At 40.4% G+C, this 25,899-nt stretch overlaps 1 protein-coding gene across 1 annotated transcript in view; it reads right to left on the minus strand.

Moving 5' to 3' along the window:
- LOXHD1 (lipoxygenase homology PLAT domains 1) overlaps positions 1-25,899 on the minus strand; it is a 134,087-nt gene that overhangs the window by 14,302 nt on the left and 93,886 nt on the right. The window contains exons 25-35 of the mRNA XM_075840641.1: positions 25,319-25,435; positions 23,988-24,150; positions 19,318-19,472; positions 17,700-17,909; positions 16,841-16,979; positions 13,703-13,911; positions 13,423-13,608; positions 13,105-13,232; positions 12,630-12,747; positions 9,469-9,646; positions 1,309-1,494 (exon numbers count right to left, since the gene is read on the minus strand). Coding sequence (XP_075696756.1) covers positions 1,309-1,494; positions 9,469-9,646; positions 12,630-12,747; positions 13,105-13,232; positions 13,423-13,608; positions 13,703-13,911; positions 16,841-16,979; positions 17,700-17,909; positions 19,318-19,472; positions 23,988-24,150; positions 25,319-25,435 — 1,789 coding nt within the window. The remainder of the gene's footprint in view (positions 1-1,308; positions 1,495-9,468; positions 9,647-12,629; positions 12,748-13,104; positions 13,233-13,422; positions 13,609-13,702; positions 13,912-16,840; positions 16,980-17,699; positions 17,910-19,317; positions 19,473-23,987; positions 24,151-25,318; positions 25,436-25,899) is intronic.

Here is a 25,899-nt window from a genome sequence, read left to right on the forward strand (position 1 = left end):
AAGCCATTGTTCTTCCAGCAGACAGATACCATATGCAAATGTGTCTCAGCCCTGTTGGGAGTCTGGCAGACCCCAGCCCCCCACATTATCTCTTGATTCCTGCTTATCATTTAAATGCAGGCACAAACTGGATAAAGCTCCAAGAATAGAACAGACACAAGAGATAAAGACGTCTGGATAACGTTGCTCCAAACCAGCGGCCTCTTTTTTAAATCTGTGACAAATGTTACACAATAATGTGTCCTGTATTAGGGTATGGCAGCATTGTGTCCCATATAATACATACATCGCATCAACAGTATGAATTAGACAGGCAAGTGACCGTGAAGTAGAAAAATAAGGAAGAAGGCAAACGCTGAATGTAGTGAAGTCTCTAGAGATAAAAGACAAGAGGCGACATCAAAGAAATGTAAAACCCAAAAAATTGTACAAATAGATAAAAACAAGGCAACATGAAAGAGGAGGAGAAAGACTGTACAACAGGTTATGAACTCTACAGGGATTTTTACCATAGGGGAGAGAAGAAAAACAAAGAAACAAAGATAAAAAGTTTTCCTACAAAAATATGTTCATGAAATGTCTATTGGATGTCAAAAAATGATGGTAGTCAAGCATCTTGGGAGCCTCGATAGTCTCAATATCAGGAGTTACCTTCCCATTTCTTGTTTTTTGAGTAATGGACGAAACTCGTAATGGAAACCCTTAATTTTTGAGGTTAGTGGTCCTAGTCGTTGAACCCCCACTGATGACCACTCTAAATTTTTTCAATGCCGAATACCTGAGCATAAGCAAACCCCTTCCTAAGACTAAGTAAAAAAGTTTAAGTAGTCAGGAGTGGGGGGGTTAGGAAATCTTCAAATGAGAACACTCGGGATTCCATAATTCCCAATTTTTCATTGAAAAACTGCTGAGAATGAGCAACCACCCCTCGATAAGAACTCTTAATGGGGTCCCCTCATTCTACAGACAGATGGAATGTTACAGCTGTCGGACCGCCTGACAAATTTTTTTTGGCATGTCTAAGTCGAGAAAAGGAAATGTTAAGCATGTAAAGCGTTCTATTTCCTCAATTCCTGACCCATTTTCCCCCTTCAATGTTTCTTTATTTGAGTCATAAAGTTGGAAAATCTCAATAAAACCAGTAAAATATAATAAAATAAATAAATAAACGTAACACGTAAAACTGAGGGAGAGAATGTGGAACTGGAAAAATAAAATTTTTATTTGTTGGGTTATGTAAGATATTTTTATTTTGTTTTTGCTTATTTATAATGCAAAGTGAATGAGGTGATCTGAATTCACCCTTACCTGAGTTATCATGCCAAACACGCACTTTAGACAGGTCTCCCATACTCAGCATGTCCGGAAAACGGAAATTGTCCATCTGATTCCTCTCAAACTTGTTCGAGTTATTGGACTGTTTCAAGGCGAGCGTCCCAGTGTCTCCATTCTCACCAAAGATCACAAGAAATACATTGGCATCAGTACCGGCTCCTGTAAACAAAGGAAAACGGGTATAATGGATTTTTAAATCATTTTTGTCTTTTAAAGAGGCTCTGTCACCAGATTTTGCAACCCCTATCTCCTATTGCAGCAGATCGGCGCTGCAATGTAGATTACAGTAACGTTTTTATTTTTAAAAAACGAGCATTTTTGGCCAAGTTATGACCATTTTTGTATTTATGCAAATGAGGCTTGCAAAAGTCCAAGTGGGCGTGTTTAAAGTAAAAGTCCAACTGGGCGTGTATTATGTGCGTACATCGGGGCGTTTTTACTACTTTTATTAGCTGGGCGTTCTGACGAGAAGTATCATCCACTTCTCTTCAGAACGCCCAGCTTCTGGCAGTGCAGACACAGCCGTGTTCTCGAGAGATCACGCTGTGACGTCACTCACTTCCTGCCCCAGGTCCTGCATCGTGTCGGACGAGCGAGGACACATCGGCACCAGAGGCTACAGTTGATTCTGCAGCAGCATCGGCGTTTGCAGGTAAGTCGATGTAGCTACTTACCTGCAAACTCTGATGCTGCTGCAGAATCAACTGTAGCCTCCGGTGCCGACACGATGCAGGACCTGGGGCAGGAAGTGAGTGACGTCACAGCGTGATCTCTCGAGAACACGGCTGTGTCTGCACTGCCAGAAGCTGGGCGTTCTGAAGAAAAGTGGATGATACTTCTCGTCAGAACGCCCAGCTAGTAAAAGAAGTAAAAACGCCCCGATGTACGCACATAATACACGCCCACTTGGACTTTTACTTTTAAACACACCCACTTGGACTTTTGCAAGCCTCATTTGCATAAATACAAAAATGGTCATAACTTGGCCAAAAATGCTCGTTTTTTAAAAATAAAAACGTTACTGTAATCTACATTGCAGCGCCTATCTGCTGCAATAGCAGATAGGGGTTGCAAAATCTGGTGACAGAGCCTCTTTAACTCCTTAACGCCGAAGGACGGATATATCCGTCCTCAGCAGCTGCTAGTTCGCGCAGGAGGACGGATATATCCGTCCTGTGATGGCGCGGGTACTGCCAGTGTACCCACGCGATCAGCGGCAGGAGCACGGCTGTTATACACAGCCTGGCTCCTGCTGCAACTGCCGGAATCGAAGCGCGCTCCGATTCTGGCAGTTTAACCCATTAAATGCCGCTGTCAATAGTGACAGCGGCATCTAATGTGTTTGACAGAGGGAGGGAGCTCCCTCTGTCACCCGATCGGCGCCCCCGCAAACAAATCGCGGGTCGCCGTCGGGTTTCCATGACAGCCGGGGGTCTAACAAAGACCCCCAGGTCTGTCTTCCGCAACTGCCTGTTTGGCGATGCCGGAGGCATGACCTAACAGGTTGCCTGTCAGTTTTACACTGACAGGCAATAATGCTTTGGTATACTAAGTATACCAAAGCATTATATATGCGATCGGCACATCGCATAGTGAAGTCCCCTGGTGGGACTTAAAAAAAAAATGTCAATCAGTTAAATAAAGTTTGTTGAAAAAAAATAAAATAATTACAGTCAAAATCAAATAAAACTACTTTTTTTGCCCAAAAAGTGGTTTTATTTAGTAAAAGTGTCAAAACAAATAACACATACACATATATGGTATCCCCGCGATCATAACAACTTGACCAATAAAATGAACACATTAATGAAACCGCCGGATGTACGGCGTCCAAAAAACCCGCAAAAAACAACGGCAACATTCTCTCTTTTCTCCCATTCCCCCCATAAAAAATAAAATAAAAGTTAATCTATAAGTCCTATGTACCCCAAAATAGTACTAATGAAAACTACGCATTGGCCCGCAAAAATCAAGCCCACATACGGTCACATCGACGGAAAAATAAAAAAATGACGGCTCTTGGAACGCGGCGATGCAAAAACAAGTAATTTTTTTCTAAAAGGGTTTTTATTGTGCAAACATAGGAAAACATATAAAACCTTTACATATTTGGTATCCTCGTAATCGTGCCGACCCGTAGAATAAAGGTAACATGTTATTTATGCTGCATAGTAAAGGGCATAAATTTATAACGTGAAAATTAATGCTGGAATAGCTGCTTATTTTCAATTCTCTCCTAAAATAAAGTTAATAAAAGTTAATCAATATGTTATAAGCATCTAAAAATGGTGCAATTACAAAATACAACTCGTCCCGCAAAAAACAAGCCCTTATACGGCTATGTCGACGTAATAAAAAAAAAGTTACGACTCTTGGAATGCGACCGTGGAAAAACAAAAAATAATCCTTGGTCATTAACGTGCAAAATGGCCCGGTCATTAAGGGGTTAAGTAAAGGAATTTGAAACAATAAAGTTAAAAAATAAACAAACAAAACAACAAGCCACATGGACCCTGCTCTTCCTTAGCTATGCTTCACCTCTTTTCTCATTCTTTTCAGGGTTTAGGGGTCTCTAAACTCAGGATATTATCCAGATTGTGGCTATGGAAAAGGCATTCAAAATTTATAGTGAAATATAAGATATTTCCTAGAAGTTGGCCATGGGCAAGTTTTACCAAAACTAATAACTGTTTATCCTTGAGCCTCGGAGAGGTGGGTAAAATTTTATTAAGTATAAAGGTACGATCATGTTATTAAATGTACAAAAATAAGGATAAGGAGAAACGGTAGCTGGCACTACTCCACAACTTTCACGCCAAAGCTGAGCGGTAGGAGATGAAACTCCTAGTCGATGTCGACACCGGTGGTGCTCAACTAATTGATAACAATTTCAAAAATCATGTATATAGAGAAAAAAAGAGGCACTCACCCGGAAAGTCCTGTTGAAAAAAAGTGTTTCCTTATTGCGATCCCTGTAGGCATCACTGCGGGAGAATGGAAAATTGGCCACTAGGCGATGGCCATTTCGTGTGGAGCACGCTTCGTCTGGCCTGGCTAAATTTATATCATCCAATCAGAAACTGCCTCTACATGGCCTAATTCTCAGCTCAGTCATTGTATGGCTCCGTAAAATCAGAACAGGCATGTCCATCTACATATAGAAGTCTTATTTGGTGTTTGAGTCCTGAGTTTTTTCCGGGACCACAGGGACCAATTCATACGATCAGAAGACAGAACCGGTCCTGAATATACCATGCTCTCAAAAAATGATATCAATCTTAAGGTTATTTTGTAACAATAAGCCATGACCACTCCATTATTTTTTAGAAACCAATGCAAATGGTTGAGGGCTCTTTCCATGCATCAGTTTGGGTGGCTGAATACTCCCATAGTCCATTGTTTTATTGACCTACATTAATTGTTGATCAAGATATATTTGGCTGAAAATTAACATGATTAACCCCTTCATTAACATGCATCTTGATGACAAATTCAGCTTGTCTGATTTATTTGCCCCTAAGGACAGTCACATGAGGTTGTCTGAATTTTTTTTCGACTTTTCTATCGAGAATAATTTGATGTCAATGGGCAACTTCAGTAAGGTTCATCAGGTTCATGCTAATATCTTTACATTGTAATGATCCAGGGGGAAAGCAAAAACAAAACAAAAACACTATGCTACATGGACATTTGGATATACACTTCCATTGCGCAAGTAGCTCTGTAAGATGATCACAGGGGGACCTGATGTTGGCCCTCTATTTTTCATCAGGTATTGATTGTTATATCCACTTCTATTACCTCCAAAACCCTAATATGGCATATAGAAATGGGTTATCTAATCTATACAAGATGACCAATTTAACCCTTTGACGGGCAATAATGTATGTAGTGCGTCACGATTTTAAACGCATTCTGTAACTAGAATATAAGGACTGGAGCTTAGATAATATTAAAGTCCAGAATCATAGCTTTCAAATTATGTCAGTATCTAACCGCAATATTGGGGACAACAGGTGCAGGAAAGCTGCAAGGGACAGCAGGAAGAAAGGTCAGCCTGTTACGATTATCTCTCCACTGTACAGCCTGCAGTTTCCCCAGGGGGGGTAGAAGAACTTTTCTTCATGCTATCACGCCTCTTAATGATGTGTTACCTAATTATCACATTTAAGGGTTAAATGAGTAATTACAAATTTAATCACCCCCTGCACCTAATCAGACCATTTGCTGACTGTAAGTCAGTTTTGATGATTTTGTAAAGATATTTGCATGTAGACATAGGCATAAGTGGTAGGTATAAACTCTAAACATATGAACATAAATTTGTATGTATTGTTTAAAAAATATTACGTTTTGATGCAAAGTTGCATGAAGGTGCCCATGAGCGTAAAATTCTGGGTAATGATCACACAGCTGCACGGTTCGTTACAGTAAAGGTCCTCGTACATGGCCCGTCCTGGGCCATGTAACCGAGCGCCGATCAACAAGACAGCACGTTGATCGGCACTCATTTGCTCCTTTCACAAGGAGCCATGTATGGGGACAAGTTCTCGTTAGGGTATGTTCACACGCAGAGTCAAAAACGTCTCAAAATACGGAGCTGTTTTCAAGAGAGAACAGTTCCTGATTTTCAGACGTTTTTTGTGCCACTCGCCATTTTCACAGCGCTTTTTACGGCCGTTTTTGGAGCTTTTTTCTCGCGGCTGGTTTTTTACGTGTAAAAAAACGATGCGAAAAACGTTCCGTCGGAACATCTGCTTCTGATTTTTTGCCCGTTTTTCAGGCGTTTACGGCCCGAAAAACGGCTGAAAATAGGTCGTGTGAACATACCCTTACTCCGATCGCTCGTCCCCATACATTTCTATCATGTCGGCAGCACGTCTCCCTGTTTACACAGGGATATGTGTTGCCGACAACGATAATATTTAACCTTTTTAAAACGATATGATCAGCAGATGAACGAGTGTTTGCTTGTTCATCTGTTGACCGATGCCCTATTTACACAGGGCAACTATCGGCAATGAGAATTCTATGAATGATTGTTCGCCCGATAATTGGCCCGTGTAAAAGGGCCTTTACAGTATGTGCTTCAGAGCTGTGTCTTCTAACGATTCATCACCTGTGTGTCCATCACATGACCATGGACAGAATTTTATCTCTATGGAAGAAAACAAACAATGATTGTTCCTACCGAATAACAACAACCAGAGATCTTGAAAACCGATGAATTATTACAGAAAGTATATTAGAAAATTGTCTTACTTTTAATTATACAAAAAATAAGATTAATTTGCTGAAACTGGACAAACCCTTTAAATGGCCCTATATATAAAAATGTTTTAGGAAATTGTTAAAGTCCACATTGTACTTTTTTATCTTAATTTTGTCCAGTCCTAACGTATAATTGAAAAGTTGTATTGACAATTATTTTCTTTATATCCGGACATCAAACAACTTGTTTTATGTCGCGTGGACACTACAGAGAGTTGGTTGCATTTTAATGTTCATTTTTTACCAGAGATATCTGGGCAGAAAGAAATATTTTTCATGAAATTCTCTAGTGTGTTTTCTTCTAATGTCTTCCATAATTGCTTGTCTTCGCAGCCACTTTGCGCTATAATAGGGGTTATATTGTAGCTTTGTGGTTTCTCATGTTCACGTTTATTCCCTAGCTGACCAGCCATAGAAAAATAACTTTATAACAATCCACAATAGTGTATTATGATTGCCTTCAAGTGCCCATGACACCGGAATATGGCGGAAAAGGACATTTTTTAGGTAAACCACTTTCCAGCTATAAATTCTCTGGGACTTAGAGACTTTAGACACTAAGAAATATCTTCCGAATTAACCAATACACCGCATTCTCAGGAGAACCTTAGGAGGACAAAAATAGGACTCAAATGAAAGGGCAACTTCATATTTCCAGAGATTTGTACAAGAAATGTTCATTGTAGATTCTGTGTCTTGGGGTGAACAAGAAAACTGCTACATTTGTTCCGTAAAATCCTATCTTCTAGGCAGTTAGTAGGAGGAGAAGTTAACTACTTCCTTCCTTTTTTATCATCACCACTAAACTGATTGTTTCATATTTACTGACTGCAAGGAAGAACTGAAAAAAGGACGGGGGAGAGAGACGAAGGGGGGGGGGGGACCTTTAAAGTGTACATAACTTTTCAGGTGGCATTTCAGAATAAGCTGTCACATGTGTGTATATAATGAATAACACTATTTCTTGCCATTATATGACTTATATCCTGCATTATTCAGCAGATTTCCCGTCTGCAGGCTCTATTGCTAATTCTTAGTTGTCTTTGAGCTAGTGGGTGGAGTCTAACTGCTATAATGTCTTCTATACACTGACAACAGAGAAGAATCCTGCTCTCATATTTATATCCAGCTATCACATGGATGTCATTATACAGCAGAAAGGAGTAGCTTAGTTGAGAATCCAGCACTGGGTTGAGGTAAAACAGTGACCAGCAGCCTGTGTCTCCTCCTGCTCCCCTCTTCCTTCTCCATAGAGTTCTATGGGCAGCAGCATCTGTGTCTCCTCTTTGCTTCTGCTCCCTCCACCTGCTCCTCCCTCTCCATAGACTTCTATGGGCAGCTTGTCTGTGTCTACTCTCTGCTCTGTCTGCGTCTACTCATCACAGCCATCGAGTGAAAACAAATAAGTTTATCTAACATGTGAGTCTATAGGTGACGGATGGCAGACGGGTGTCATCCATCAGAGGCATCTGTCTCCCATAGACTCCTATGATTAAAAAATGTATACGCTTAATGTATATGTTTGTTTTTTTACTGCATGGAATGAAATTGTATTGAATTAGTATCATGACAAATTGTATAACTTAACGCAATTTAAGAAAAAGTAAGGGTGGACACATCAGTACCCTATAAGGGGATATATCAACATTGTAGCTTTTGCTCTCGTGGACTTAGCCCAAAACTGCATCAAATGGTCAGCCATTCAATCAACGGGGTCGACATGTAATAAAAGATTTCACCTGCAGTGGCTGAATATATGTCTGGTTGTAGCTGATCACTGGGCTTTTCTGAAGCAAGACTTGCGACGATTAGCTAATCGTAAAGATGGTTTCTATTTATAAGGTGGTTGTTTTCCTGATAAAAACCCTAAAACTTTATCTATTTTGTGTTACCATAGCCAGAAAAAGCTGTTTAATAGAGGACTCCCGATTATGATCACAGGAAGTTTATATTCACGTGAACACCATGTGCTGTTTTTTTTTTATAACCCTAAAAGCCCTTTTACACAGGCCAATGATCGGGCAAACGAGCGTTCATATGAACACTTGTTCCCGATCATTGCCCTGTGTAAAAAGGGCAACGCTCACCCCATGAACAAGCAAACGCTCGCTCATCAGCTGATCTGCTTTTTAATGCAGAGATAAATATTATTTTTGTCGGCAGCACATCTCCCTGTAAACAGGGAGATGTGCTGCCGACATGATGGAACTGTATGGGGACGAACGATCGCAGTAACGATCGCTCGTCCCCATATATAACCAATCATTGCTGCTTCGGAAAGGAGCAAATGTGCGCTCATCAACGAGCTACCTCGATATTCGGCACTCGTTTTTCACGGCTCATTTCCTGGTGTGTAGACCCTAATCTTCTGCCGTAGATATTATATGGACAATATGGTTGGTATATGAGCAAAATGTTATAATATGTGAACTAGGACTGGTATAGTAGCATATATGTACTAGGACTGGTAGTATGTGGGCACTATGTCTAGCCCTATTATATATGCTCTATGGTCAGTATTATTGCAGTATGGCTGGTACTATTTTATGGGCATTACAACTGGCTTTATATGGTATTACATGGGTATTATGACTTGGAGGGGTGTATGATACAATTATAAAACCACTATCATGGCGGGTACCTTTTTATAGACATTGTATGAAGGATTTATTTGTATACATGTATATGAAAGCAGTGGTGTTAGGTGGGTGACCTACGGTATGGATACAAGGGGCGTTACAATGGTGGGACCACGCATAATTTCCTGCCACATGTTCTCTCCACTCATCCAGTTAGCACACCCTAAACAATTTATGTGGGCACACCTATAATTAATACCATATGGAATAATAGAGGACAAACCTGAGAGATCACTTGTCTTCACTTGTATGATGTATGTGGTGGTCTCCACCATTTCTTCCTCATCGACCACAGCAGCCAACTCACAAGAAAGGGTTCTCTTCTCGCCCTTAGTCTTTGAGAGCCATTCTTCATATGTGAAGGACGTCTCCTCTTCTGTCAGTGTGTTCTTCAGTATAATCTGCACAGAAGACGTATTTTATAAGGTTGCCCCATTCTAAAGACTATTTATTAATATATTAAGAGCTTTACTGTTTAGTTTTCCTATTGAAAAAAAAAACTACAATACATAAAAAACTTCTATATATCAGGAGGCATCCATTTTATCTCCCCTCCTTCTTAATGACCTCCGATCTGACTGATCGGGAGGTAGTCTGTTTCAAGAGGAACCCTTTCCCATTGCTCTGTCTGTAATGGGAAACGAGGCACGCTAAGCCACGCCCCTTTGGCTAAGCTTCTCCCGTTAATCTGTCTCTTGACAAAATCTTGGGGATCAGAAGGAAAACTTTTCTCTGCCACAGTATCCTGCAGGAAAATTGCAGAAAGTCTTGCCGACTGAAAGCAAACACTGTAGGTAAGTGCTATCTTATGTTTTTTTGTTTTTTTCCTAGGTAACTTTGCAACGTAAACTATAATAAAATATAGTCCTGAGAACTTATCTCAGCTTTTATGACTGAATGGACATAGCTGTATACTTAGGTATATACCGTAGGTATTTTTTTTTTGTGTTCTGTATATTTGCAGTCACACGCGTTCTAGCACCTGTATACACGTTTTATCAGTATCAGTGTAGAAGGTATACATTTAATTTCAATTATACAAATTCACTGCCGGTCAGCACATATTATGCTGTATGTTTGGTTTTCCGGCGTGCACTGGACACTGATAACTGGTCTAGTACTTACTGTCATTAAACCTGATCTCTTTACTCACAGTATTCGCGGCAGTGTCAATCAAGCGATGTATGTACGGCTGCCTGGAGTTCCCCCTGGAGACCATTGATGCTTTATGCATCTGTCCTATTGGTCGCTTCGTTACCAAGGGGCCGTCTCACTCGGTGGGTGTCAGCCTTGACGTTTTACTCACCGATTGGTTCAGCCCTTGATGACGTGATCATAGAAGGTGGGGCCTTAGCCGTATAAGGCTCTAGGATTTCCACGGTGCACGCTAGACCAGTTATCAGTGTCCAGTGCACACCGGAAAACCAAACATACAACATAATATGTGCTGACCGACATTTCATTATAATCAGGCAATTTATACCCCTGAGGACGTTCCCCTATGCTTTAGGGGCGCAGAAACGCGTTGGGAATCTTGTCTATTTGTGGCATTTCAGACCAACTAATATCTGTTAGCACGTGTATGGAGCGCGGCGATATGTGAATCATTATCAGCTATCTCAGGCACCTTTAACTTAGTGCACTCTGACTGTGCATATCGCTCACACTCCACTGTGCATTCATGATCTGCGTTACCAACGACTGTACCCAGATCCTTGGCATTCAGTGCCCTACTATTTTTAATAAAATTTTCTCAATAAAATTATTTTAAACGTTTAGACAGGCAGTGAATTTGTGCATGCACGTTTTATTTCATTTTGTTGGAATGTGCTGTTCAAACTTTTGTGCTGTTTGTGCAGGTATATAGGTAGCTATATAGATATGACAAATGCCAGTGACCAATGTGCACACTACCTTATAGGAATGGGCATGTAAATGGCCATGCGTAGAGTTAGCCAATGAAATAATCTCTCAGGGACCAAATATTAATAGAGTTTAAAATACAAAGTTTAAACATAGTCAGTCTCTATGTGTGGACATACCTCATTGACTAGTGGAATGGTAACATCCAGTTTTCTATGTATTCATAAATTACCAGGAGGAATAACAAAGGAACAGCACAATGCAGAGTTTTACGAAAAGATGCTTCAGAATTGTTATTTTATGTATGAGGAATGCTAGTATATACTAAAACAGACATTAGAGCAGACCGGACCTCTGTTAAACTGTCCAAAATTGTACACCAAAATTCTACATTTGCCCAACATTGCTTCTCTAACTGTGCTTATGGCAGCCCAAAATAAAATACTGTTTTAATATCTGCTGCTTTGGCTTTTTTTTGAAGAGCAGTCCCATAAATGTTTGCAGTTCTTTGGGGAAAACAAATGCCAGATTACCAGAATTTCTAGGTTATAGGATGCCTAAATTAACCCCCTGCTAACATTTGACGTAGGGTTATGTCATAGCCAGCAAGGGGTAGTACAGAGCCTGCTCAGCCCGCTCCATATTAAGCAGGCGTCAGGTGTTACAGCCGAAATTTTACTGCAACAAGCGGGATCCCCACGGCATCTAAGCCGTTAGAAAGAAGGGCTTAATAGGAGACTATAAAAATCAAGATATGCTGCAAAACATTAGTATTGAAATAATAAAAATAAAAAATAAAAACCTTTCCAATTTTCCCCCTAAAGCAGTAAAAAAGAAATAAATAAAATAAACATAATTGGTATTGCCTCGTCTGTAAAAGTCCGAACTATTACAATTTAACCCGCACAGTAAATGGCATTAAAAAAAAATAATAATAAGCCTGAACTGATGTTTTTTGTTCACCTTCTCTCCCACAAAAAATGGAATAAAAAGTGATGAAAAAGTCTTATGAATGGTGCTAATAAAAGCTAGAACTATGATAGCAAGGGGTTAGGCTGCGTTCACATCTGCGTCAGGGCTCCATTCCAACATTCTGTCTGAGCTTTCCGTCGGAACGGATCCCTGACTGACACAAACAGAAACCGGATATTTCCTTTTCCTTGATTTCAATGGTGATGGATCCGGTGCAAATGGTTTCCGTTTGTCTCCATTGTGCAGGGGTTCCGTAGTTTTTCATTCTGTCAAAACGACGGAACCCTTGCACAACTGAGACAAACAGAAACCATTTGCACCGGATCCGTCACTATTGAAATCAATGGTGATGGAAATGGAAACCTCTGGCTTCCGTTTGTGTCAGTCAGGGCTCCTTTCTGACGTAAAATTTTGAGCATCGGGACGGAGCCCTGACGCAGATGTGAACACAGCCTAAAGGAGTTTTTCTCATTAAATTAAGAGCCCCCACTCCCGGAAGCAGATATTGTTAGTATATTCTATTCAAATCAAATAATCAACATGTTTTACCTTTTCGAGATACCATTCAGGCCGACTGCCCTTCCCATCTATACGGATCCTCATTTTCTTGAAAGGGGCAATGTCAGCGATTTCCATGATAAATGTGTCTCTCTGGCCTCTCTCAAACCTACAGATACCATGGGCAAATAAACTTTTATTATGGACCTATTCCAGCTCAACCAATTATGTTTTCATTTCCCTAGTGGGACGCACAAGATCATGGATTCAAAATATCATTATACCATGTTAGCCACACATACATACTATAGGGCCCCTGGGAAAAAGTGCAGCACGTGGAAAATCTCCACACAAACACAGTAAAGACTGACAAATTCCAAGGAGATGTAGCTCCAGTGTGATTGAACCCATGGCCCCAGTGCTAAACACTAACCCCCGAGCCAGTTATTGATTAATAATGCCAGAAAATGCACATCCTTCCGCCTCATGCATCATTTAGTAGTAGATCAAAAGCCAAAATACTCACCGGTCTCCACATTTTGGCAGAAGCAATTCCTCTGTGTAACCACTGGCACCGAAACATATCATATAGATATTGGCATCTGTCCCACCATTAGGAACATCCCCTGTGATCACGGTAATCTCGTGAAGAATCTGAAAAATTGAGTTAAGATTATTCAGTTTGGATTTTAGCTAATCTGCATATATTTTTTCCCAGGGAGCATTGCCCTCAAGCCAGCTGGATCTCCACAAGGAGAATCATCACCTTCCAAGAGGAAGTTCAAACTTTATAAAAATGAACAGTAGTGATGAGTCTATGGAGAGAAGTTATACCACATCATACCTTTTGGCCAACAGTGATGGCGCTTGCATCTAACATGTTGAAGACCCGGGCGGAAAGTCCATCGCCTCTGTCTTTGGCAAACCAACATTTGCATACGAAGGTGTACAACACTCCTTTGGTAGGCACATTGACTTGTATTTCTTCCACAAGCCAGCAGCTCTCAGGAGTAGTCCCATCGTGGCCCAGCTATGGACAGATACGTTTGGTAACTATGACTTTGCCCAGTATTCTTTCAGAAAATGACATACAGTATGAAGGTTACTCAGTAAATTGTTCTCACCTCCATTCTTTTAACCTCTCCTACATCTAATCCCACCACAGAGAACTTCTCAACAGAGCCAGGAGCAAAGCCCTTCTTGCCCTTGGCCAGGTCTAGCCACAGGCGCTCTGTTCTTATTTTCTGGGGACCCATAATGATCACATATGCTCGACTTTCAGTGCCTGCATCTCGTTCCTGACCCGTGGAAATGGTAATGTGGTAGGGGATCACTGGAAAAAAATGTTATTATGTACATCATCTGTTCAACATCAACAACCGGTAAATTATTGTGGGAATTAAAGTGCATGTCTAGTTTTCGGCTTAACAATATGTCGGTGATCACTTCTTGGTGATGCTTATCTGCTATTTACTACTTTTTAGCTGATCTCCATTTCAGCACAGCTATGGTCAGTGACTGCATTTTAGCTCCATTGTCTAATTAGAGTAAAATGTGGTCTGAGAACCATCTCCAGCTGCTTCTGTCCTTCCACTATGCTTTACACTGAATCTCTGCTTGTTCAGATTGGCTGCTGTTGTATAAGAACAAACTCTCCACAAGCTCAGTCCACGAAGAGCAGATTTTTATTAGCGCAAGGACAGAATGGTTATAAACTACAAGCAACTAAACCACTACTGTCACAAATATACTGAAATAAATAAGATAGACTACAGATCTGTATTTTAAGAATGTAACTTAACTTTATATTTACTTTGCAGGAAAATTTAGGACATTTCTTTCATTGAAATTCATTAATCAGTATCAGGACTGCTCCATCGAAGAAATCCAAAGTCCTGGAGACTTGCAACATTCTGCAGTCTGGAAGCCTTTAACACGTTATATGTTGATATAAAATGTAATCTATAGTTTGGTCTCCGATACTCAAAAGTTTGGGGCTGGCAGTATAAAATGATCTACCTGCAGATTCACAGGTAAAGGGGGCAATAATGTTCAGACAGATATGAAACCTTGAATGTGCTCCTGACTCATGCGACTGTGTGCAATCTTTCCCTTATAAACTCAGCTTCAGACTTCTCATGTCCTCAATAGCTGCCAGGCAGCCATATTGGCTCCTACAGGACTGCTTAATATGTCGCTCGGTCATCCTGAGAATACTTCACCATCCCACTATTAGGTCTCCCTGGCAGGCAGTCACAGTAAGAGAAATTATCTTTTTATCGACATGCCATAAAACCAAAAACAAACTGTTACCACGTATGTGATATGTGACATAAACCAATTAATCAGTTAATGAAACTTACATTTCAGTGTGACCCTTTTTCCTGACTTTCTTTGCAAAAATCATCTATCTGTGGTGCGTACGAGGTGGCTGAACACCAGCTTGCGGGGAGGGGTGCACATAGGAGAGGCCGCGGCTACTGAACACCAGCTAGGCGGAACTGCACACAGGAAAGACCGCAGCTAGTAAATACCAGCTAAGGGGCACTGTACCCAGGAGAGAGAACGACTACTGAATACTAGCCTGACGGCACTGCACCCAGGAAAGATCGCGGCTGCTGAATACCAGCTTGGGGGCACTGCACCAAGGCGAGAGGGTAACTCCTGAACACCAGCTTGGGGGTGGGGCACATACTGTAGGAGAGACCGCGGTTACGGAACACCAAATTGGGGGGTGCACATAGGCGAGACCACTGCTACTGAACACCAGCTTATGGGGGAGGGTTGCACATAGTAGAACTGCAAACTTTTGCTAACTTTTTCTTTTACAGAGCGGTTACTGAACTCTGTACTTGCAGCGCTGATCACCAGGAGAGAGCAGCGCTTTATTATGCACTTGGCGACGTTAAACACCAGGAGAGAGAGCAGTGCTTTATTGTGTGCTTGCTAACTAAGTGTTCAGCAGCAACAAATAAAATAAAGCATTGCTCTCTCGTGGTGATCAGCGCCACCAAGCACATAATGAAGCATCGCCAAGCACATAGCGCTGGACACCAGGAGGGAAGTGTACCAGCAAACCATTCCCAATGTGCCGGCTGTGGCACCGGTGCCATAGGTTGCTGACCCCTGGATTACAGTATTAACCCTCATTTATATCCTAAAAGTCTACATGTTTTTTGTTTGTTTGTTTTTTATGTCAAACAATTAGAAAAATAAGCACTGCCGACATCCATACAGGAGGAAATAGCTAATAAGGCTCTGTTCACATCTGCGTTGGGGTCGACTACGCTATTGCTTCCGGAAAAACGACGGGTCCGGTGCATAACAGAGACATACAGAAACCACGGGCACCGGAAACCGTCACCATTGAAATCAATGGTGATGGAAACGGAAACCCCTGGTTTCCGTTCGGGTCAGTTTGTGTCTATTCAGGGTCCCGTTCTGACGGAAAGCTCAGACGGAACGTCAGGACGGGACCCCAACGCAGATGTGAACAGAGCCTAACTTCTGCTGTCTGGCTTTCTATCCATAGAGCTGCATTGCATTGGGATTTTAACAAACAAATGTAGCAGTTTTATTGCCCACCCCAAATTCTGAGTAATTCTGATCTCTGGAAATGCTTTACACAGTTCTTTGAAAATTTCTGCAAAGTGGTAGGAAAGTGAACCTACACTATGAACTTTTTCCAATATCTAGAGACAAAGCATGCGATCTGTGTCCTATGACGAGAACTGGGACAAGAAAAATCCAGGGGAGTTGGTCATCTTGGGCGCCATTGAGGGGGGGGGGGATCGGAGCAGTTAAGGAATAAAAAAAAAGAAACAATCTGTCTTTAAATTTCTCTCTACAGTCAATCAAACACTGTATTGGAATGGCTAATAATACTATAGGTACCAGTGTCCAGGGAGTCAATAAACGCTACTGGTGTGGGAAAACTGCCTGTATGTAAGCAGCCATTGTAAACAGTTAGTGCTTTACTGTTGAGGAAATTGACTGATAGAATATAGCAAGCGACAGCGGTTGGGGGGCGCATTCTGAAACCCCTGCTTTAGGCACAGAGATCTTGCCAGCCACATGACTCATTGTGAGCGTTCCTTTACGCAATGTCCTGATATTGTAGATACATACAGTATATGTCAGTTTACACACCATTTTTACAGATGAGTCGTACTAAGATGCACAACAACATACATGACTGAGAAGGTACAGAAGGTGGAGCAGACTTGCCCCTGTTGACAGGTAACATATATGTGATGTCTTACTTTGTCCCTCCTGTATGGAGCCATCTATGCTTCCTTTATTCTTCAAGTTGGCGTTGTTATTCTGGCTCTTCAGGGTTAGTGAAGAACCCCAGAAACTTTTGGAAGAGCTGCCAAGGCTATTTCTATCGCCGTCATAATCCTGAAATAAAAAGACAACACCATTAATTCCTTGTTATTGTATAGACAGGAAAATCCTCATAAGGAACTTGTCACCAGGTAGACTCTCTTACAGACGTATCAATGTGGGGGCAATTGCTCTAACTAAGAGTTATCTTAAAGAAATAGCTGTCACCAGGTCAACCTAGTGGTCCCGGCTGCAAGACAAAAGTTGATGGGGTCTCGGGCATTGGAATATGAATTGGTATTTTAATTAGGGGGTGACTAGTAGGGGACTTTGATTCCCCTCACGCGAGTTTTCCATTTTAGAAAAATGTCTATAATGCTACATTTTTGTTGGCCTATGGTGTGTGAGCAATGCATGCGAGCGATGGTCTTCAATCTCTTTCAGCCCTAAACCAGCTAGAGATCCCACCATGGAACTTATCAGACCCCCCATGTACCAAGTGCCTTTTCTTTGGGCCATCTCAGGGCCGAGAGCGACTGCTGCCTCTGCACTCCCTATAGCTACACCCTTGGTGGAACTCTAACCTAATATGTATAGGTGGACAAACAGTAGAAGTAGCAGTGGCCACCATAGGGTAGCGCACTCCCCTCTGATAGTAATTTTAAATAAATGACCGCCATTACAGGGAAGGAGTTAATGGAGCCAGAGAGACCCAGACTCAAAAACCTGAACCCACCTGTGTTATAGGGATAAAGACAAAAAGCCTGAACTTCTCACAATTTATTGTCCATGTACCTTTTCATACAGAATCCTCTCAATCCTTTTGTCTTCTTTTTTGGTAGAGAGCCAACGTTCGCACAAGAAAATATATGTCTCCTCTGTCACCTCATTCAGGATCTCAACTCTCTCCAGGTACCAGTCAGGGCTCAGCATAGAGTTGTCGTGACGGATTTTAAGCTTATAGAGGGTGCCCAGGTCCACAGCTTCTATGTTAAATTTGTCCACCTAGCAATAAAGAAAGAACAGCATTATTATTTGTTACATTTTAATCTTCTGTTGCTACATGGAAACCATCAACATGTAGGCTGGCTGCTGTTGACTGATCTCATTATGGTTTTATTTTTTCCTTTTTATGGCTTCAGTGAGTACCCAGGAAAGCTCAGCTTAACAAATGAATACCTGACACACATTTAGACAGTTCACAGTATTACCACGAGAGTTAAAGAGGCTCTGTCACCAGATCATCCACTTCTCTTCGTTACCACCCAGCTTCTGGCAGTGCACAGACACACAGCGTGTCCTCGCGAGATCACGCTGTGACGTCACTCACTTCCTCCCACAGGAACTTCATCGCGTCGGATGAGCGAGGACACGCTGTGTGTCTGTGCACTGCCAGAAGCTGGGTGGTAACGAAGAGAAGTGGATGATGCTGATTCGTCAGCATCATACACTCCCAATCACAACGCCCAGCTAGTAAAACAAGTAAAAACGCCCCGATGTACGCACACAATACACGCCCACTTGTACATAACTTTAAACACGCCCAGTTGTACTTAAGAAAGGCTCATTTGCATAAATAAAAAAATGGTCATAACTTGGCCAAAAATGCTCGTTTTTGAAAAAAACAAAATGTTACTGTAATCTACATTGCAGCGCCGATCTGCTGCAATAGCAGATAGGGGTTGCAAAATCTGGTGACAGAGCCTCTTTAAAGGATCTTGCCACTGTGTATTTAATACATTAAAAGTCAAGATAAAGACGGCTACATCTGTATGGTTTCAATCTCATCAACTATTAATGCCTGCATTGGGTATTAAGTTTTAATTATTTTGTTAATCAATCTTTTCATGTGTATCTATCTAGTAGTTTAACAGATCCATCAACAACAGCTTGTTGATAGTTTCCAAGTAGCAACAGGAGACTTTTCGCATAAAATTGGTTACAAAAGTATACCATGTAATGTACATTTTCATGACCCATCAGATGCCAGGTTAAAGGAACTGGACTTTCTCAGGCTTCCTCATTCCTGGACGTCATATGGATATTACATAGAAATGAAAATTGATGGGTAGACAGTTGTAGTCTCTTTATTGCTAGGCCTCATTCACACTTGACAGTACTATTGCATACCGGTACCGGTTCTCTCCTTAAAACCCTGAAAATTGGATTTTTATGGGGAATATGAATGCATTATATGACATCCCATGGAACATATTGCATATAGAACAATTCATGGTGCTTGTGGTTACATTTCTGTGCAAAGTACTGGACTGGAGGTGTGAACATCTCCAAGGAGTAATATTGGCTCCGTATTCTGCACCTACTCCAAACAGAAACAATATGGTGATAAAACAGGCGTCGGAATGAGGGCTCATGTTACGTGATGTTTATGAAGGGAGCCGACTGCTCTCACCTGTCCTCTCTCAAACTTGTTGGAGTTGGTTTCAGATTTGCTGAGTTTTCTTTCCCCAGTGTCTCCAAGATCTCCGTAAACGGTGAGAAAAACATTGGCGTCCGTGCCGGCCCCGTAGATGTCTCCGGTGTATACAGACACGCTATACGTGTGAGCTGTAAAAGAGGGTATGACATCACTGACATCCAACAGTCTTTCTATTATATCATATCTATTTATCTGTTACACGTCTATTCTAGATTATACAGTATTTACCTATGTATCGCATATCTGTCTGTCTATCTATCTATCTAATCTATCTATCTATCTATCTACAGTGGCCGCTACAAATGTGTGGGATCATTAGTTGTGTAAAAGTTATAAGAAGCAGATTGTAAGACATAATAATAATAATAATAATAATAATAATAATAATAATAATAATAATAATAATAATATATATATATATAATTTATTTTTTACTGTAAATTTAATAAAAGCATCATGTTGGAAATTGAAAAAAATATTCCCAGAAAATGAAAGCTAGTGCTGGGAACTGTGAAGTGTGACCCAGACTTTGCCCCACAGGCCCCGAGTTCCCAGTGTAGAGCTCTCACCAGGAACAGATGGATGAGTACTGAGTAACAATGCAGGTTAATACGCATTAATACAGCACATTAGCCCTGGCTTTGTTATGGGTGATGTCTACAGACCCCCCGACATTGCTCAGTATAAATCAGGGGAGCGGAGACCAGACTAGGGGAACACAATGGCAGCTGCTCTGTCTGTAGTAGGACGGGGGAGGGGGACAGATCCACAGTGCTACTCCTGTAAATCTCTGCAGCAACAGCCGCATGACATTAGCATTAGAAAGAAGTGGCTTCTGCAATAAAACTTCTCGTCATCCACTAAGCTTAAAATTTACAGGCCCAATTCTCCTGACACCCATTAAGATTGAGATATATGAGGCCTCTGCTGCTGTATGAACAGGCCGGTTGACATAAGGAACCTGTTGTCTGTTCAGTAACAATGAGGCCGCTGCTCTGCCATACTGTCGCTGTATCTGTATTTATATAGATCAATGGTGTACACAAGGGCTATTACGGGGTTAAAATCCACGTCCAACTCATTGGCATCAACAGTCTTGGGATTATACCCCCGATCGCAGGTTGAGCCCCCAAAACTGTGACAGCATTACAAGGATGCAACAGTACAAATAGACAGAAGGGGGCAGACTACATATCACATGTGTATGTATAGCGTGTATATGTGTTGTGTGCATGTTTTCTATATGTGTTGCATACTGTATATATTGTATCTGTGTTGTATGTACAGTATATGTATTGCGTAAGTGTTGTGTTTGTTGAGTGTGTAAATGTGTTTGTTGAGTGTGTGTTCAAGGTATGTGTTGTATTTGTGTATGTATTGTATAAAGGTTGCATGTATGTGTGTTATACTGTGAGTATGTGTTGTGTGTATGTAATGTATATATGTATGTGTTGTATTTGTGTATGTATTGTATGTAGGTTGCATGTATGTGTGTTATACTGTGAGTATGTGTTGTGTGTATGTAATGTATATATGTATGTGTTATGTGTATGTTGTATGTGATGTGTTTGTATTGTATATATGTATGTGTAATGTGTATGTTGTATGTGTTGTGTGTATGAATTGTATATATGTATGTGTAATGTGTATGTTGTATGCATGAATTGTATATATGTATGTGTAATGTGTATTTTCTATGTGCTGTGTGTATGTATTGTAAATATGTATGTGTTGTGTGTATGTTGTATGTTCTGTGTGTATGTTGTATGTGATGTGTATGTATTGTATATTTGTATGTGTAATGTGTATTTTGTATGTGCCGTGTGTATGTATTGTGTATATATATATGTGTGTTGTGTGTATGTTGTAGGTGTTGTGTATGTATTGTATATATGTATGTGTTGTGTGTATGTTGTATGTGTTTTGTGTATGTATTGTATATATGTATGTGTAATCTGTATTTTCTATGTGCTGTGTGTATGTATTGTAAATATGTATGTGCTGTGTGTATGTGATGTGTATGTATTGTATATATGTATGTATGTGTAATGTATATTTTGTATGTGTTGTGTGTGTATTGTATATATGTATGTGTATGTTGTATGTGCTGTGTGTATGTATTGTATATATATGTATGTTTGTTGTATGTGCTGTGTGTATGTATTGTATATATGTACGTGTTGTGTGTATGTGGTTTGTGTTCTAGTTATGTATAGTATATATGTATTTGTATGTATGTGTATGTTGTATGTGTTTTGTGTATGTACTGTATATATGTATGTGTATGTTGAATGTGTTTTGTGTATATATTGTATATATGTATGTGTATGTTGTATGTGTTGAGTGTATGTATGTGTGTGTATATATATATATATATATATATATATATATATATATATGCTGTATGTGGTGTGTTTGTATTGTATATATGTATGTGTTGTGTGTATGTTGTATGTGGTGTATTTGTATTGTATATATGTATGTGTTGTGTGTATGTTGTATGTGCTGTGTGTATGTTTTGTATATATGTATGTGTTATGTGTATGTTGTATGTGTTGTGTGTATGTATTGTATATATGTATGTGTTATGTGTATGTTGTATGTGTTGTGTGTATGTATTGTATATATGTTTGTGTTGTGTGTATTTTGTATGTGTTGTGTGTATGTATTGTATATATGTATGTGTTGTGTGTATTTTGTATGGGTTGTGTGTAAGTATTGTATATATGTATGTGTATGTTGTATGTGTTGTGTGTATGTATTGTATATATGTATATGTTGTATGTGCTGTACGTATGTATTGTATATATGTATGTATGTATGTATGTGTTATGTTGTATGTGTTTTGTGGATGTATTGTATATATGTATGTTGTATGTGCTGTGTGTATGTATTGTATATAGGTATGTGTTGTGTGTATGTTGTATGTGTATGTATTGTGTGTATGTATATATATATGTATGAGTTGTGAGTATGTAATGTATATATATGTGTTATGTGTATGTTATTTGTGGTGTGTATGTATGTATGTGTTACATAGTTACATAGTTACATAGTTACATAGTTACATAGTTTGTACGGTTGAAAAAAAGACACATGTCCATCAAGTTCAACCAAGGGATGGGAAAGGGGAAGTAAAAAATTTCTACACATAGGGGCTAATATTTTTTTGTTCTAGGAAATTATCTAACCCTTTTTTAAAGCCATCTACTGTCCCTGCTGTGACCAGCTCCTGCGGTAGGCTATTCCATAAATTCACCGTTCTTACTGTAAAGAAGGCTTGTCGCCTCTGCAGGGTGAAACTTTCTTTTTCCAGACGGAGGGAGTGCCCCCTTGTTTTTTTAGGGGGTTTTACATGGAACAGGATTTCACCATTTTTTGTATGCGCCATTCATATATTTATATAAGTTAATCATGTCCCCCCTTAGTCGTCTTTTCTCAAGGCTAAATAGGTTTAATTCTTTCAATCTTTCCTCATAACTTAGATTCTCCATGCCCCTAATTAGCTTTGTTGCTCTTCTTTGTATTTTTTCCAACTCCAGGGCATCCTTTCTATGAACTGGAGCCCAGAACTGGACTGCATATTCTAGATGAGGCCTCACTAATGCTTTGTAAAGTGGCAATATTACATCCCTGTCCCGCGAGTCCATGCCTCTTTTGATACACGACAATATTTTGCTGGCCTTTGAAGCAGCTGATTGACATTGCATGCTGTTATTTAGTTTATGATTTGTTGTGTGTATGTTGTATGTGTTGTGTAAGCATTGTATATGTGTGTTGTGTGTTTGTATTGTATATGTGTGTTTGTATTGTATATGTGTATGTGTTGTGTGCATGTTGTATGTGCTGTTTGTATGTATGTATATATATGTATGTGTTGTGTGTATGTTGTACGTGTTGTGTGTATATACAGTATGTATGTGTATGTTGTATGTGTTGTGTGTAAGTAGTCTGTATGTCTATGTATTGCATATGCGTGGGGCATGTGTGTATGTATAAAAGAGGTTGTCCAGAATTAGAAAAACATGACTGCTTTCTTCAAAAAAACATTGCCACATCTGTCCATGGGTTGTGCCTGATATTGCAGATCAGCTTCATTGAAGTGAATGCAGCTTGGCTGCAATACCACAAGTAACCTGTGGAATGGTGTGGTGCTGTTTTTGTAAGAAAGCAGTCATGTTTTTGCCAAACCTGGGCAACCCCTTTAATTCTCATCCATCCTTAAAGTGCTTGTCTCTCTTAGAAAATTACATTCCTTTACTTGAGTCTCCCCGTAACTAGCTGTTCGGGGGGTTCCTGCTGCTGGGTCAACCCCCTGCTCCCTCTGCCCAGCTATTATCCATGGGGGAACAGGTGTCATTTAGGTCAAAAACCACTATTTTTAGCAATTCTTGACTCTGGCTAATAGAGGGGTGTGATGACCCTGTACAGCAGTCCCCATCTATTTCTGCCACGTGCCATACGAGGCATATAGAAAGGGGATGGCCAAAGTGGGAAACCACTCTAATAACATAGTGTTTACACCATTGATGCGGACATATTCCTGAGATTGTGTGCGCCATTTTCTACTCCAGGTGTACTCCGCGGCTTCTCCGTGCCAATTTTTAGAATGCTCCCCCTACATGTTGATTGCTTTGTCTTACTCTCCAGAGGGTCTTCAACCTCCATTTCAATCTGTTTCAGAGTCCCGTCCTTCGTGAGCTTTTCGGTGAAGATGTCTGATGGGACGAGCTCCCTGATGGTTTCTCCGTCATCTTCAGACTTTGCCAACCATCGATCACAGGGGAAGGTGACCGTCTGTGAGCCCTGGACCATATTAAAGGAACATTTAGTAAGTCAAGGTTAATATTTCACGACTTTATAATTGCATAAGGAATCACTAAAATGTCCCCATGTATGAAAAAGTATTCCCTACCAAAATTATTATTATTATTATTATTATTATTATTATTATTATTATTATTATTTTCTTCTCACTCTCTCTCACTATGGCACTTTTTGGGCACTATGTAAACATAGTATGGCACTACATAGGCAAAGTATGGCCCTATACGGACACTGCTTGGCACAATGTCTTTAGGTCTCTACTCCTGGATTCCTTGAATTACAACCATTGGGGGCATTTTAGAACCCATAGAGATTTTCATCCAGCTGTCTAGAGACCCTGACTGGTAGTAAATCATGCCACAGATGCAAAGGGACATTTATGTAGTTCCTTATATTCAGAAATCTTGCAATGCAATAGGTTGAAACCAGGCAGATGTGGCATAAATTCAAACCGAAGAAGATATGTAGCGCAAAGCCCTTCCATCCTACACAGTGCAACATCCTCCTGCAATCATTCACATATTCTGAGAGTGCGCCATCTAGTGGCCAAAATTACATGTCTCATATAAAATCATGAAAAATATGATACAGCAAACCTCAAAGGTGGATATACTACACAGGCTGTGCAGATGTACAGGGTCCCCGAGAGTAAAAATAACCATTACCTTAATATTTATTGAGTAACAGAGCCAAAACTGAGATAGTTAGAGGCTGTCTAGGATTATATAGAATGAAACGGCTGTCATATGACAACTGCTTTGTTTTCATGGTCTTACAATCACAAGGTCAATAGTGAGGTTCAGCTGGAAGGTGGGCTATAATCAAGACCTTGATTCCAATAAATCAACCTCTGCCTGCACCCCCTCCCCCTTCTTCGAGTATACATATATATTATTCCTCTCGGTGGTTTGATTAGATATCCCCTGCAGCTTTATATGTAGACACTGGCATACCAACTGTAGGAGGTGCTCTCCTTTATCAATCTCAAACTGCACTGCAAAGCATCCTGGGATGTCCCGGCATGCTCATAGTGAATAATTTGCATTGAAACTAAATATAACAACAACTAAAGATAATATATAATTAAAAAAAAAATAGTATATAATAAATTTGAAAACACATATAATATGGTGCCAATTGAACTCACCTTTCCATTGGGTAAAAGTCTGCGAATCTCCACTCTGTCCAAGTGCCACCCGGCATTGATGCCAGTGCTGTTGTGCCCAATGCGGATCTTTTCAATCACATCGCCAATATCCTCGAGCTGCAGGACAAAGAGAAAAGGAATCAATACTGGTTGGTATGTGGGTATAGTGGAATCTGATTTTGGGACAGTATACGAAGAAAATCAACGGTAGGGCGCCAGTCATGCACAGTGTAAACACGTATTACATTCCAGGCACGATAATCTCTGACAGCGACTGTCAGTGAGCACTGAATAATTCACCAGGCAGCCTATTATCACTGCGTTATTGTGCCCCCATCTGGCTGCGACAGAGCAACCGGTAAAGGAAGCTTTTACACCAACTGTGAATTTACTCCTGGTAATTGTGGATCTGTAAACTTTGAATGCACACACATGTAGTAGAGCTGAGTTTGTCATTTGGCACTAGTCATGGCATGTTATCTGTATCTTAAGGGCATGACCAGACGTGGCGGAATTGCTCTGGAATTCCGCTGCGGACAGTCCGCAGCGGAAATCCGCAGCGTACACATTTCTCTATTCCT

This window comes from Rhinoderma darwinii, chromosome 1, assembly GCF_050947455.1.
Source record: "Rhinoderma darwinii isolate aRhiDar2 chromosome 1, aRhiDar2.hap1, whole genome shotgun sequence".
In the NCBI taxonomy this organism is placed as follows: domain Eukaryota; kingdom Metazoa; phylum Chordata; class Amphibia; order Anura; family Rhinodermatidae; genus Rhinoderma; species Rhinoderma darwinii.